Source organism: Sus scrofa, chromosome 3 (assembly GCF_000003025.6).
Source record: "Sus scrofa isolate TJ Tabasco breed Duroc chromosome 3, Sscrofa11.1, whole genome shotgun sequence".
Classification (NCBI taxonomy): Eukaryota; Metazoa; Chordata; class Mammalia; order Artiodactyla; family Suidae; genus Sus; species Sus scrofa.
Window position 1 is genome coordinate 18224652 of NC_010445.4, and position 12459 is coordinate 18237110.

General features: G+C 55.0%; 2 protein-coding genes and 1 long non-coding RNA gene across 4 annotated transcripts in view; 1 reads left to right on the plus strand and 2 right to left on the minus strand.

The window, feature by feature from the left end:
• Positions 1-6765, minus strand: FAM57B (family with sequence similarity 57 member B). Its single transcript, XM_021088005.1, is given in 7 exon segments — positions 1-296; positions 875-970; positions 1384-1495; positions 1497-1616; positions 5280-5363; positions 6265-6361; positions 6364-6765. Coding segments are annotated over 7 exon segments (822 nt in total). The 5' UTR covers positions 6389-6765; the 3' UTR covers positions 1-8.
• The window catches only part of LOC110260083, a 19191-nt gene continuing 7273 nt past the window's right edge, over positions 542-12459 (plus strand). The window contains exons 1-5 of the long non-coding RNA XR_002342905.1: positions 542-1140; positions 1349-1452; positions 5304-5615; positions 7898-8035; positions 10059-10162. This is a non-coding gene — a long non-coding RNA (uncharacterized LOC110260083). The remainder of the gene's footprint in view (positions 1141-1348; positions 1453-5303; positions 5616-7897; positions 8036-10058; positions 10163-12459) is intronic.
• Positions 6822-12459, minus strand: part of LOC110260082 (dual specificity protein phosphatase 8-like) — a 15058-nt gene continuing 9420 nt past the window's right edge. The window contains exons 3-5 of one of the 2 annotated variants that reach the window (XM_021088011.1): positions 10018-10144; positions 7127-7198; positions 6822-7009 (exon numbers count right to left, since the gene is read on the minus strand). In XM_021088011.1, coding sequence (XP_020943670.1) covers positions 6905-7009; positions 7127-7198; positions 10018-10144 — 304 coding nt within the window. In that variant the 3' untranslated portion in view covers positions 6822-6904. The remainder of the gene's footprint in view (positions 7010-7126; positions 7199-10017; positions 10145-12459) is intronic. The other variant, XM_021088012.1, reaches the window with a different exon arrangement.

Consider the following 12459-nt stretch of genomic DNA (forward strand, 5'->3'; position numbering starts at 1 on the left):
CCCCACCCTCAGTCCTGGGTCTGACAGGGAGAGGGCGGCCGGGAGCCCCGGGGCCGGAAGAGGCGGCAGGCCCCGCGGCAGATGAGGAAGAACCAGTAGAGCTGCGGGGCGAGCAGCAGCGCGGCGCCCAGGTTGACGTGGGCCGGGATGGCGAGCGGCACGGCGAGTAGGGGCAGGCCCGCGTGCCGCCCGTAGGCCCAGTACAGGTAGGGGAAGAGCAGCACCCGGCAGCAGAGGAAGCTGAGCAGCATCAGGGCCCCGTTCACCTTGTGCAGCAGCGTGTGCTGCTGCTTGTACTGCGAGGAGGGGCGGGCAGAGCAGGGGCCCGGTGAGGGGCGGGGTTACCTCCGGTCACGCCCCTAGCTCCGCCCCCTGGACCTCCGCCCACCTCCCAGCCTTCCCTGCTCCGGACCCCGGCCAGCTCAGAGCCCCAGGACTCTGCCGCCTCCCCTCTACGTCACCTTACAGTCCCTCCCAGACTTGCCTCTTCACCTGACCTTTTTCTTTCTTTTCTTTTTTTTTTTTTTTTTTTTTTTTTTAAGGGCCGCACCTGCGGCATATGGAGGTTCCCCAGCTGGGGCTCCAATCCGAGCTGCAGCTGCCGGCCTACGCCACAACCATAGCCAAGCGAGATCCTGGCCGCGTCTCCGACCTACACCGCAGCTCAGCTCGAGGCAACGTCTGGTCTTTAACCCACTGATAGAGACCGGGGATGGAACCCGCATCCTCACGGATTTACTATTCTCACTCTTAACCCACTGAGCCCCAACGGGAACTCCTTCACCTGTCCTTTAAAGAATCCCCAAAGATTTCCCTAAAGTACCCACCCTTCCCTTGTCCTCCCAAGCCCACAGACCCTCAGCTCCCCTCTCACCTGGATGAGGATCTTGCCAAGGCAGACAAAGGGGGTGCTGACCTCTGCCATCAGCAAGCAGCCTAGAAAGAAATCTCCTTTGCCTTGACGCCACACCTGCGAGGAGAGGAAGGAAAGAGCCTGGCACCCTGGATTCCTGGGCAGCACCTGCCCTCCCTTGCTCCTCTCTGTCGCTTTTGGAGATGCTTCGCTCTGAAAGCCTGAGCACATGTGAACAGTAGCAAAACTGGGAGCACCCCTCCTGGATCCCTCCCACCGTGCTGCAGGTGAGACAGTGTACCCAATACTGCAGATGAGGAAACTGAGGCGCAGCTCCAAAGCACCACAGCGGGGCGGGGTCCACCCTCTTGCTCTTTGGGGCTGGGCTGGAGCTCAGTCAGCCCTGCATGGGGCCCCCTCCATCCTGGGCCCGTCCTGCTGGAACCTGGATCCGGGGAGAGCTTCCTGAGCCCCTGTGGTGCTGGCCTGATCCAGACAGGAGGCCCTGGCTCTCAGAAGCCCCCACTCACCACCGACAGCGGGAAGCACACGAGCACCATGACGGCGTGGTGGAGCACCATGAGGAACTCCTTGTGCAGGTAGCCTCGCGCCACGGCCCAGATGCTCCCCGGGCTCTGGGCCTCCCTTCGTCCCCTCCATGCCCTTGACCTGGTGCTTGTGCCAGTGACAGAGGAACATGGCATAGATGTCATAGATGAAGTAGGGCACAGCAAATTGCGTATAAGCAGAGGAAAGCCAGTGTCTGTTGGGCAGAGAAAGGAGGAGTCAGGGAGATCAAGGAGGAAAGGAGAGGGACAGGCAGCTGCCAGGTGCCCGGGTCCATGCCGGACATGTCCTGGGAATCAGGTCTGTGTGTGTGTGTGTCTTTTTACGGCCGAACCTGCAGCATATGGACATTTCCCGGCTAGGGGTCGAATTGGAGCTGCAGCTGCCGGCTTACACCAGAGCCCCAGCAACGGGGGAATCTGAGCCAAGTCTGCGACCTACACCACAGCTCATGGCAACGCTGGACTCCCCCGACCCACTGGGCAAGGCCAGGGATCAAACCTGCATCCTCATGTATACTAGTCGGGCTCAATGGAAACCTCTGAGAGTCAGATCTTGGAAACCTCTGAGAGTCAGATCTTAAGTGATATTTGTAACAACCCTGAGACAGAAGTGGAGTCAAGTTACAGGGTGGAACCTAAGGGTAATCCATAAGAAACTTGCCCGAGGTCATAGAGTCACACAGCCGGCACTTAGTAGGGCTGGAATTCAAGCCCAGACTGATCTCTGAACCCACTCATTCTTTCAAATCCATTCATTCACTCACTCACTCATTCATTCATTCCTATTCTCCCTCTTTTTGCAATGTGGTGGGAGAAAATGGAAGAGAGACAAAAAGACAGCCACAGACCTGAGGGCAGAGATAGAGTGAGAAAACAAGCAGACCAGATCTGAGAAACAGCTGAGGTCAGGGTGGTTTACAGCAGGAGAGATGGGAGTGGTGGGGAGAGATTGTCTGGGCTAACATTAATTGACTGCTCATGACATTGCAGGCACTTTTTTTTTTTTTTTTTTTTTGGTCTTTTTAGGGCTGCAAGTTCAGCATGTAGACGTTCCCAGACTAGGGGTAGAGTAGGAGCTGCATCTGCCGGCCTACGCCACAGCCACAGCAATGCCAGATCTGAGCTGCATCTGCGACCAACACCATAGCTCACAGCAATGCTGGATCCTTACCCCACTGAGTGAGGCCAGGGATCGAACCCACATCCTCATGGATACTAGTTGCTTTGTTACCACTGAGCCACGATGGGAACTCCCTGATATTCTAAATCTTTAACATGCATAAATCTTTTACATGTAAACTGATTTACTCCTACAAAACCCTCTAAAAAAGCAGGTGTGGCTGTCACCCCATTTTACAGATGAGAGAGGCTAGGTAACTGGACCATGGAAAAAACATGAGAAGTCTGGCTCCACAGCCCTTGCTCTCAGCCTCATTGTCCCCTAGAAGACAAGGGACATGGGCCCCGCTGGGGAACTGGAGGTGCTGTCAGTGCTGCCTGTTTGGCCTGAATGCAGCCTCGGCTCTTATTTCTTCAGGTACAGCCAAGCATTAAGGAGAAAACGCTGAGCAAAAGGAGCCAAGAGAGAGCAGTCGCGTATACTTTCAGAGTAAACAAAAATGCAAAGTGCATGAATATGCAATACTGCATTTTTCTTCTTGAGTCAGCACACGGAGCACTTTCTCTCAAACCCCTAGTCCTGCCACAGGTCCGAGGTGAGGGTGGGAGGTCGAAGAGGCAGGTTCAGGGGAACTCACCCCCCAGCAAAGTCCAGACCAAAGGGACACAAATATGAGGACCAACTCTGTTTTTTGTCTTTTTAGGGCCACCCCCATGGCATATGGAGGTTCCCAGGCTATGGGTCAAATCAGAGCTGTAGCCACCGGCCTACACCACAGCCACATAGCAATGCTGGATCCTTAACCCACTGAGTGAGGCCAGGGATCAAACCCAAGTCCGAATGGATACTAGTCAGGTTCGTTAACCACCGAGCCATGACGGGAACTCCTGAGGACCAACACTGAGGAGCTGCTGAAGGGGAAAGCGGAGCAAGACATGGACAAGCCAGCTAAGGACCAGGGGTGAGATGGAAGCAGAAGGTGAGACCTGGGGAAGGCTGGTCTGGAAGGGGACAGGCAGCCCCACTCTAACAGGGATGATTTCAGGAAAAGAGGAGCAGAGTAGTTCCCGCTGTGGCTCAGCGGTAATGAACCCCACTAGTATCCCTGAGGATGCAAGTTTGATCCTCAGTGGATTAGGGATCCAGCATTGCCATGAGCTATGGTGTAGATCGCAGATGCAGCTCAGATCTGGCGTTGCTATGGCTGTGGTGTAGGCCAGCAGCTGCAGCTCCGATTCGACCCCTAGCCTGGGAACCTCCATATGCCACGAGTTCAGCCCTAAAAAGAAAAAAGAAAAAAAAAAAAAAAAAGGAAAGAGGAGCAGAGCCCATGCTGGAGCATGTGATCAGGAGGGCAGAGAGAGAGAGAGCAGAGGGAGCAGCAGCCCAGGTAAGAGATGAAGGGCAGGAAGGTGCAAAGGGGACCAGCTGGCCTGAAGGAAGTTAGAGAGGAGAGTGGCCTGGAGAGCCAGCCACAGCAGACACAGTGACACAGTGGCTTTGGGAGGTAGGGTCCGTCCAAGACTTCCAGGCCCTGGGCAGCAGCCTGAAGGGTTAAAACCATCCCCATCCTCTCAGCAATTAGGTGCTCAGAGGTAGGAACAGCTGTTGCCCCTGGATTAACCCTGATCCTTCCCACCCACCTGAGGATTAAGAGTCGAAGAACAAGAACAGACGGGGGGGGGGCAGTGAAAATGCAGGGGCTGGAAGGTGACCTCTGTAAGAAGGTGAGAGGAGGAGACGTGTGGCGATCCAGGCTCATCTTGGACCTTGGCTCAGCCGGGAGGGAGAGGGCAGGAGGAAGCCAGGTCCCCAGGGTGGGATCTGAAGATAGGGTTTAGCATCCACTACGTGTGGCCAGAAGTGCTCTAGGCGTTTGAGACACACAAGTCAACTCTTCCTCACAGTAGCCCTTTCTGATGGAGATGGACCTCACTCCACAGATAAGGGAACTCATCTGGAGAGAGAGGGGACGCCTCTAGGGGAGGGGCATCCAGACACTGTCCCTGGAGCTCAGCAGCTGTCAGAGAAGGGAAGCAGGACTAGAAGTTAATCGGAGGGTATCAGCACCCTTGGCAACTCTGCATCAGCCTGTGGGCCAACCGAGAGCTAGCCCGTCAGCACCATGGACAGGGCCCCCCTCGCCTCCCTCCTCCTGCCCGACCTGGACCTCTCAGGCCTGGGCTTCGTTGGCAGGCACCAGGCACTGCAGCAGCTCCCAGTGCCAAATTTTGGCCTCTTCACCCCCCAACACCCCAACCCCACTGCCTCACTCTTAGTGGCCTTGCTTGCGTCATCTCTCTGTCTTGTGCATGGAGCTGGGGCTGGACACCTGGATTCTGGGAAGAGGTGAGGGGTGAACCCAGCCCAAGTAGGGAAGCACCCCAGTTGGGTGCTGGTTGGAAATGGGGTCCAAGAGATCAGAGTGGGAGGACATAGGGGAGGAAACGACATTCAAAAAGAACCTACTGTGATGCAAGAGTCTGGGAAACCTGGGAGCCGCTTTCAGAATCCTTTCTGCTCCCACTCCTTCTCCTCCTGGTTCTGACCTTTAAGGACAGGATGTGGATAAATTTATCCCTGGGTGTTGAGTTGCAGCTACTGCAGTTAACTTGCTCAGGCCAAGTGCAGGGCTTGGGACCACTGCAGGAGTCTCCAAATGGCCTGGGGTACTGAGGGATCACACCTACACACAAGGCTGCTGGAACGGGGGCCAAGGTGGCCTCATGGCACTTACTGGTCATCAATGATGTGCTTGCAGGAGGTGGAAACAATGTAGCCAGCTGTGGAGGCCATGACGGCTTGGACGGAGGACACGAGCCTAGGGAGGAAGAGGGAGCCGTCGGTTGGGGAGAAGAGGCGCCCCTTGGCTTCTCCTCTTGATTGTCCAGTTACTGTGCTTCTCGGGTCACTCCCTGCCCATCTTTCCCCAAGGCTGCCTTGCCCGGGGCTCAGCCCCATTCAGACAGCAGTGAGCTCCTGGGTTCACCCCTTTCTCTGCCATCTTCCTCCCCTCAACTGCGGACCCTGAGTCGCCGTCCCCTCAGGAGGACACCAGGGAGGTCATCTTGAGGTGAGACGATGCTGAGAATGGGTGGCTGATGACAAAGCCCCTCCCGGGGAGGGGTGAGGTGGGGGGCACAGCAGAGCATGGCACAGGAAAGCCCCGGGCCTGTTCTTGCATCACGCAGCTGCCCAGTCATCATGCCGGTCATCCACGGGCTCCTGGGATGTCCCCAGTTGCCCCTGGCCACTTTCCCGCTCTCCGCTTGCCTGCCCCACGCTCCCCTCCCCACCTCCGGCCCCTATGCCAGGGCTGTGCGGAGTTCGTTCCACTGTTCACTCCTCTGTCCCTCTTTGCCCCAAACACATGCCTTGAATACTGCTCGACTCTCTCTGCCCCTTGTCTGGCTCCCTAACATCCTATGGGAATGTTGGAGGCACTTGCTGGCCCTGTTTTGGAGGGTGGGAGGGTGAATGGGAAAGGGAAGAAGAGCAGTCTGAACACTAGTAGACCAGATGGCTGGGTTTGGATGAGGTCTCCTGGGACGGCAGTGAGTAAGGCAGCGAGGAGAGAAGGAAGCTGGGAGGTAGAGCCCACCGACCACTCCGGGAGCCCCCAGACCCCACCAGGCCAAGGATCCACAGACGTGCTGGGGTCCCCTCCATCCCCAAAAAGCCTGGAAAGGGGAGAGGGGTGGAGGGGAAGGGACGCAGTTTACCTGGCGGAGACAATGACCGCGTCGGCCTCCTCCCAGCGCAGCTGGGGCAGCCGCTGGAGCGTGTTCTTGGAGAGGAGGAAGAGTCCGGGGAACACCACCCCCCAGCCACCATGGGGGTCAGCATGGTGGCTCGGGCCTCCGGCAGGGAGACGAGCGAGCGAGTGGCCGCGAAGGGACAGGGAGGCCGAGCTGAAGGGAGTTAGGGGTGGAGAAGGATGCCAGGCCAGGCAAGGAGAGAGAGAGAGAAAGGGGCACAAAGGGGACAGGGCGGGGACGGGATGGGGCTGGGGAGTCAGACCGAAGGACAGGCGAGCAAAAGGGAGTTAGATGAGACTGGGGACACGGGGAGAGACTGGGGAGGGGGGGGAATCCGAGAAAGGGAGCCCGAGAAAGCCAGTCAGAGGGTTGGGAGAGAGATGAGGAGGGAAGGACTTGGTGAGAGGACAGAGGGAGAGGGTACAGGAGGAGGAGGAGGAGGAGGAGGATGCGGATGGGGAGGGGAGGGAGAGCGGCAGGTTGGGGGGGTTACGCGGAGTGGCGGGGAGGGCCCGGGGAGGCGGGGTGGGGGGTGGGACTGTGGTGCCCGCTCTGAAAGGGAGGGCGGGAGGGAAGGGAGACAGAGGAGCGGCGGGGCCAGTGGTCAGCGGTCAGCACTGCTCTCCCGCCTCTCGCTGCCGCCACAGTTCCCGCTGCCGCCGCCGCCGCCGCCGCCGCCGCCGCCGCCCGGTCCAGAGGGCCCCGGAGGCTGCACAGGGCATTATAGAGAGTTCGTGCCCAGCCCCTGCCCCCTCTGGGGGGAGGGGGAGGGGACGTCACCAGCTGGGGGAGGGCGGGGGAGGGGGAGGGAAATGATGGCACCGACCAGACACCGAGGACCGGGACCTGCAGCGGCGTCTCCCCATGCAGCTCTGAGCCACGGCAGCGGCGGCAGCGGCTGCGACAGAGATGGGGGGGAACGGAGAAAGAGGGAGGGGGAGGCCCTTAAAGAGACAGCCGCTGCGGCACAGGGGGCTGCTGAGGACAAGGGTCAGGGGAGAGTCAGCTCTTTCACTTGGGGATGGAGGTGGCTGTTGGGAGCCCGGGAGGGGACTGACCCAGCACTTGGCATTTCTTCCTCTGCCAAGGCCTCCCAACACATGTCCCTCGGGGGCCTGTGTGCTTCCAGCTGAGGGTGGCCTCTCTGGTAGAAAGAGGATGCCCTGGAGGAGGGAGCAGGGGAAACTGGTACCTCCCGGTGTCTCTGAAGGATGCATGTCCTTAGGGCTCAGAGATCCCTAGGTCCTTCACCCCGATGGGAGAGAGGGGAACTCTGAGGTATACATGAGGTGCCTGTAGGTCCTGCCCTGGCTGCAAGTCAGTCCTACGAGCTTCTCTAACTCTTGTAACAGTACTGAGGGAATGGCACTTTTTACAGGTCAAAAAGTGTCCCCAGGCCTTCAGTGGCCCCAAGTTCTCAGAGTTGCGAAGATGCAAGAACCCTCTCATCCTGGGCGGCAGGGGTTAAAGAGAGTGGGAAGCTCTGCCTCCCTGAAAGCCCACCTCAAGCTGAGGATGGCCCTTTCCGTACCCGTGTCCTTGAGGCTATCCGGCCTCTCCCAGCCTGCCCTAAACCCTGGTCATTCTTTTTCTTCAGGTTTATTGTGCCCCTGGCTCCCCTTCCTCTGCAACTTCCTCTCCCCCTGGAAGAGGACCCTGGGGATTGGCTGATTCAAGCCCCTCATCCAGCTGCAAGGAAAGGAGGCCCAGTGACTTGGCCAAGGTCCTGCAGCAGGTCAGAGGCCCAGCCAGAACCACACTTGGCCTCTGCGCCGCTTCTCACCCTCTCACGCGGCCTCCCTGGAATCTGGCCTTCTCATCCTGCACCCAACTGCCCTGTAGACTTCTGCATGATGTGAGGTCCGACTACCCAGACTATCTTTGCTTTCAAAGCCTGCCTGAAGATAGGGTTCAACAGCAACCCTGTAATTTGCCTTTGCCTGACCAAAGCTCATGCCATCACTTTCCCAGCGGGCTGGGACTTGCGTTGTATGCTGCCCTCTAGTGGTGGACTGTGGGAACAGACCCTGAGAGGTCCCTGGCCTTAGGCAGCAGGAGTTAGGGAGACTTCTAGAGACAATAGCAGGCCTAGCTTCCTGATCTCAGGGCTTCACTCAAGGGAAGAAGGCACCCAATTTCCCCCCTTTTTTTTTTTTTTTTTTGCTTTTTAGGGCCTCACCTGCGGCATATGGAAGTTTCTAGGCTAAGGGTCGAATCAGAGCTACAGCCACAGCAACGCAGGATCCCAGTGGCATCTGTGACCTACACCTGAGCTCACTGGATTGCTGGATTGCTGGATTGCTGACCCACTGAGCGAGGCCAGAGTCAAACCTGAATCCTCATAGATACTAGTCAGATCTGTTTCTGCTGCGCCACAATGGGAACTCCGTGAGTATTTTCTATCTGCTAGGCTTGGGGTGAAGTGGTTTATGTTCGCTCTTATTTAATCTTCCCAGATGGTAGTATCTTTGTTTCATAGACAAGAAACTTAAGCTTAGAGGGTTTTGTTGACTGTTTGGTTTTTTGGGGTTTTTTTTTTTTTTGTTTGTTTGTTTGTTTTAGGGCTGCACCCGTGGCAGGTGGAAGTTCCCAGGGGCTGAATTGGAGCTGTAGCTGCCAGTCTACACCACAGCCATAGCAACACCAAAATTGAGCCAGTCTACACCACAGCTTGGCAACACCGGATCCTTAACCCACTGAGTGGGGCCAGGGATCGAACCTGGGTCCTCACAGAGACAGTGTCAGATCCTTAACCCACTGAGCCACAATGAGAACTCCTTCACAGGTATATTATTAATCTTTATCAAATAGGCCATAAATTTGCAGCACGAGGGCTCCATCCATCGCATAAATATGTTTTGTTTGGCCAGACTGGTGTTGCCAGTACAGTATTTTCCTAAATTCTACGTTATTTGTCAGTGTTTGAAAATTAGGAGATTTCATATAAAAGCTCAACTTCTTTTAGGAAGCAGTCGGGGAATTTCCGTCATGGCTCAGTGCTTAACAAACCTGACTAGCATCCATGAGGATGCAGGTTCGATCCCTGGCCTTGCACAGTAGGTTAAGGATCCAGCATTGCCGTGAGCTGTGGTGTAGGTCACAGACACGACTTAGATCCTGTGTTGCTATTGCTGTGGCTGTGGCATAGGCTGACGGCTACAGCTCCTATTGGACCCCTAGCCTGGGAACCTCCATATGCTGTGGGTGCAGCCCTAAAAAGAGAGAAAGACACACAAAAAGAAACAATCAGGAGTTCCCATTGTGGGGCAGTGGGTTAAGAATCCAACTAGTAGACTAGAATCCATGAGGATGTGGGCTCAATCCCTGGCCTCCCTCAGTGGTTAAGGATCTGACGTTGCCATGAGCTGTGGTGCAGGTCACATATGTGGCTCAGATCTGGCATGGCTGTGGCTATGGCATATGCTGGCAGCTGCAGCTCAACTGGACCCCTAGCCTGGGAACTTCCATATGCTGCAGGTGCAGGCCTAAAAAGAAAAAAAAAAAATTTACAAACAGGAGCTCTGAGGTTAAATGACTTGGAAAAGATCTCATAGCCAGTGCCTTTGATTCTATATCCCCTGCCCACACCAACTGCCACACGCACTCACGTACGCACATAGTCTGCTTCTGCTCCCATCACTAACTCTTCCTGAAAGTAGGAGACCAGTGCTACCAGCCCTGGCCCCAAGAAAGGGTGCCCTCACCCTGTCCCCTTACTTGGATGCCACCAAAACAGCCTCTGGCCTCTCCATCCGCAGGTTGGAGTGGTTCTGCAGACCCCAGCAGAGGAGCGCGAAAGTCAACGGGAAGAAGACACAGCCCAGTACAAAAAGCAGGGTCATGCCTGTCTGGGGGACAAAAGGTGAGAAAAGGTGGTGGTGAGAACACTTCAGCACAATGTCCCTTGGATCCAGAGGCCCCCTACTTCGCCCCAGTATCTCTGTGGACCATGGGCTACATCTATCTGTAGCCATCAAAAGCCATCAGGCGAGGAGTTCCCGTCATGGCTCAGCAGTTAATGAATCCGACTAGCATCCATGAGGACACGGGTTTGATCCCTAGCCTCAGTCGGTGGGTTAAGGATCCAGTGTTGCCGTGAGCTGTGGTGTAGGTTGCAGAGGCAGCTCAAGTCCTGTGTTGCTGTGGTTGTGGTGTAGGCTGGCAGCTGTATTGGACCCCTAGCCTGGGAACCTCCATGTGCCAAGGGTGCGGCCCTAAAAAGACCAAAAGAAAAAAAAAAGCCATCAGGCGTTTCTCTTCCCCAATCTCTTTGAGATCCATATTGAACTTGAAATATCCCTCAGAGCAATTGGACATCCTAACTTTTTTGGTTATCAATCCAATTCCAACAATTTTATTCATGTTCCCTGTAGTCCCCGAAGCGGGTCGATACCTCCCAGTCCATCTCTCGCCTTAAAATCCCTTCTTGGATTTCCTGTCGTGGCTCAGTGGTTAACGAATCCAACTAGGAACCCTGAGGTTGCGGGTTCGATCCCTGGCATTGCTCTCGGTTAAGGATCTGGCATTGCCTTGAGCTGTGGTGTAGGCCAGCAGCTACAGCTCCAATTTGATCCCTAGCCTGGGAACCTCTATATGCCTTGGGAGCGGCTCAAGAAATGGCAAAAAGACAAAAAAAAAAAAAAAAAAAATCCTTTCTTTCAGCTCTAATTATGTGCCTGCTGCTCTTTCTTAACTCACCCCATTCCATCCTCTGTCCCCCCCCACCCCAGCTCTTCCTGTCACCTCTCCTAGGGCCTCACCTCTGAAGAGCAAGGTGGAGGCTAGTGAGGAGGCTGGTGATTCTTATCAGCACACAGAACTCAGAAAAAGGAAGGGGGGGGTGTTCAAATGGTGAAGATAAATGAAATTTTAAAAATAATACTTCTTGGAAAAAAATCAAAGCATTATCCCATTTAAAAAAGAAAGCCTCTGAGAACATACATATTTACATATATGTTATTTTTGTCTGCAAAAGCCTCCCCTCCCATTCATTCCAGGGAGGGGAGTGGGGGGGAAGGCCCGGGAGGGATGAAGGGAATCAGGGCCTGCCATCCTGCACCCCTTAAGCAGCTTCGAGGGGACCTTTCCAGGACACACAGAAGGCATCAAACTGGAAGGGCACGAGGCTGAGGCAGCTCTACTGAGGTAGTTGGAGGAGGCGGGAACATCGCCCTCCCATTGGTGGACTGCCAGCGGTTTGGACTATGCCGTCTTCCCATTGGCCCACTTCTTGACATCTGTGCCTATCATATGCTTCCTAGCGGGAGGGGCCTGCTTGGGGTCGTGAGTGGTGGGGAGAACCGAAGACAAAATTGACCAATTAGAATTCGCTGGTGGCTTGACGGACAGCTATGATTCAGGGGCGGAATCGAAAGTGGGAAAGGAAGAGGACACTGGCAAATGAGAGCAGCTTAAGCAGGCGGTTTAGGGTAATAGCTCAGACGGCAGTTCCTAGGGTGGGACCATCTGGGCTTCAGACTCCATGGATAACTAAAGAAACATGCTGTATGGCTCCGTTTGGATGATGTCCAAAAAAGGCACAGATATCTTGGGTGAAAATCAGAACAGTGCATAAATCAAGGAGCCGTATTGACTCAGAGGAGATCCCAGGGAGCCTTGCGAGGGGTTGGGGATATCCTTATAGGGATCATAGGTGTTTGCATGGGTAAATATTCTCAAGGCATAGTCTTAAAATCTGTGCACTTTATTGAAATTCAGATGGAATTTTTGAAATGATAAACACAGACTCTCCCATTCCCTGAATGATGGTGGGCCAGTCTCTGTAGGGCTCAATTCTTCATCGGTGAAGTTGGGATAATAAGAATGCCAGCTCATGAAAAGCTAATTATATGCATTTACTATGGGCCAGACACTAATCCAAGTGCTTAAAAATATCAAGTCATTTCCTCAAAACAGTTTTTTGGGGGGACACACAAATTTGTAGATGGGGATTATTATTGTACCCATTTTACAGATGAGAAAACAGAGGCACGGAAGGGTTTGTCCAAGATTACACAGTCAGGAAGTTAATGAGGTGGGATTTTTTTTTTTTTTTGTCTTTTCTTAGGGCTGCACCCTCAGCATGTGGAGGTTCCCAGGCTAGGGGTCGAATCAGAGCTGTAGCTGCCAGCCACAACCACAGCCACAGCAATGCAGAAT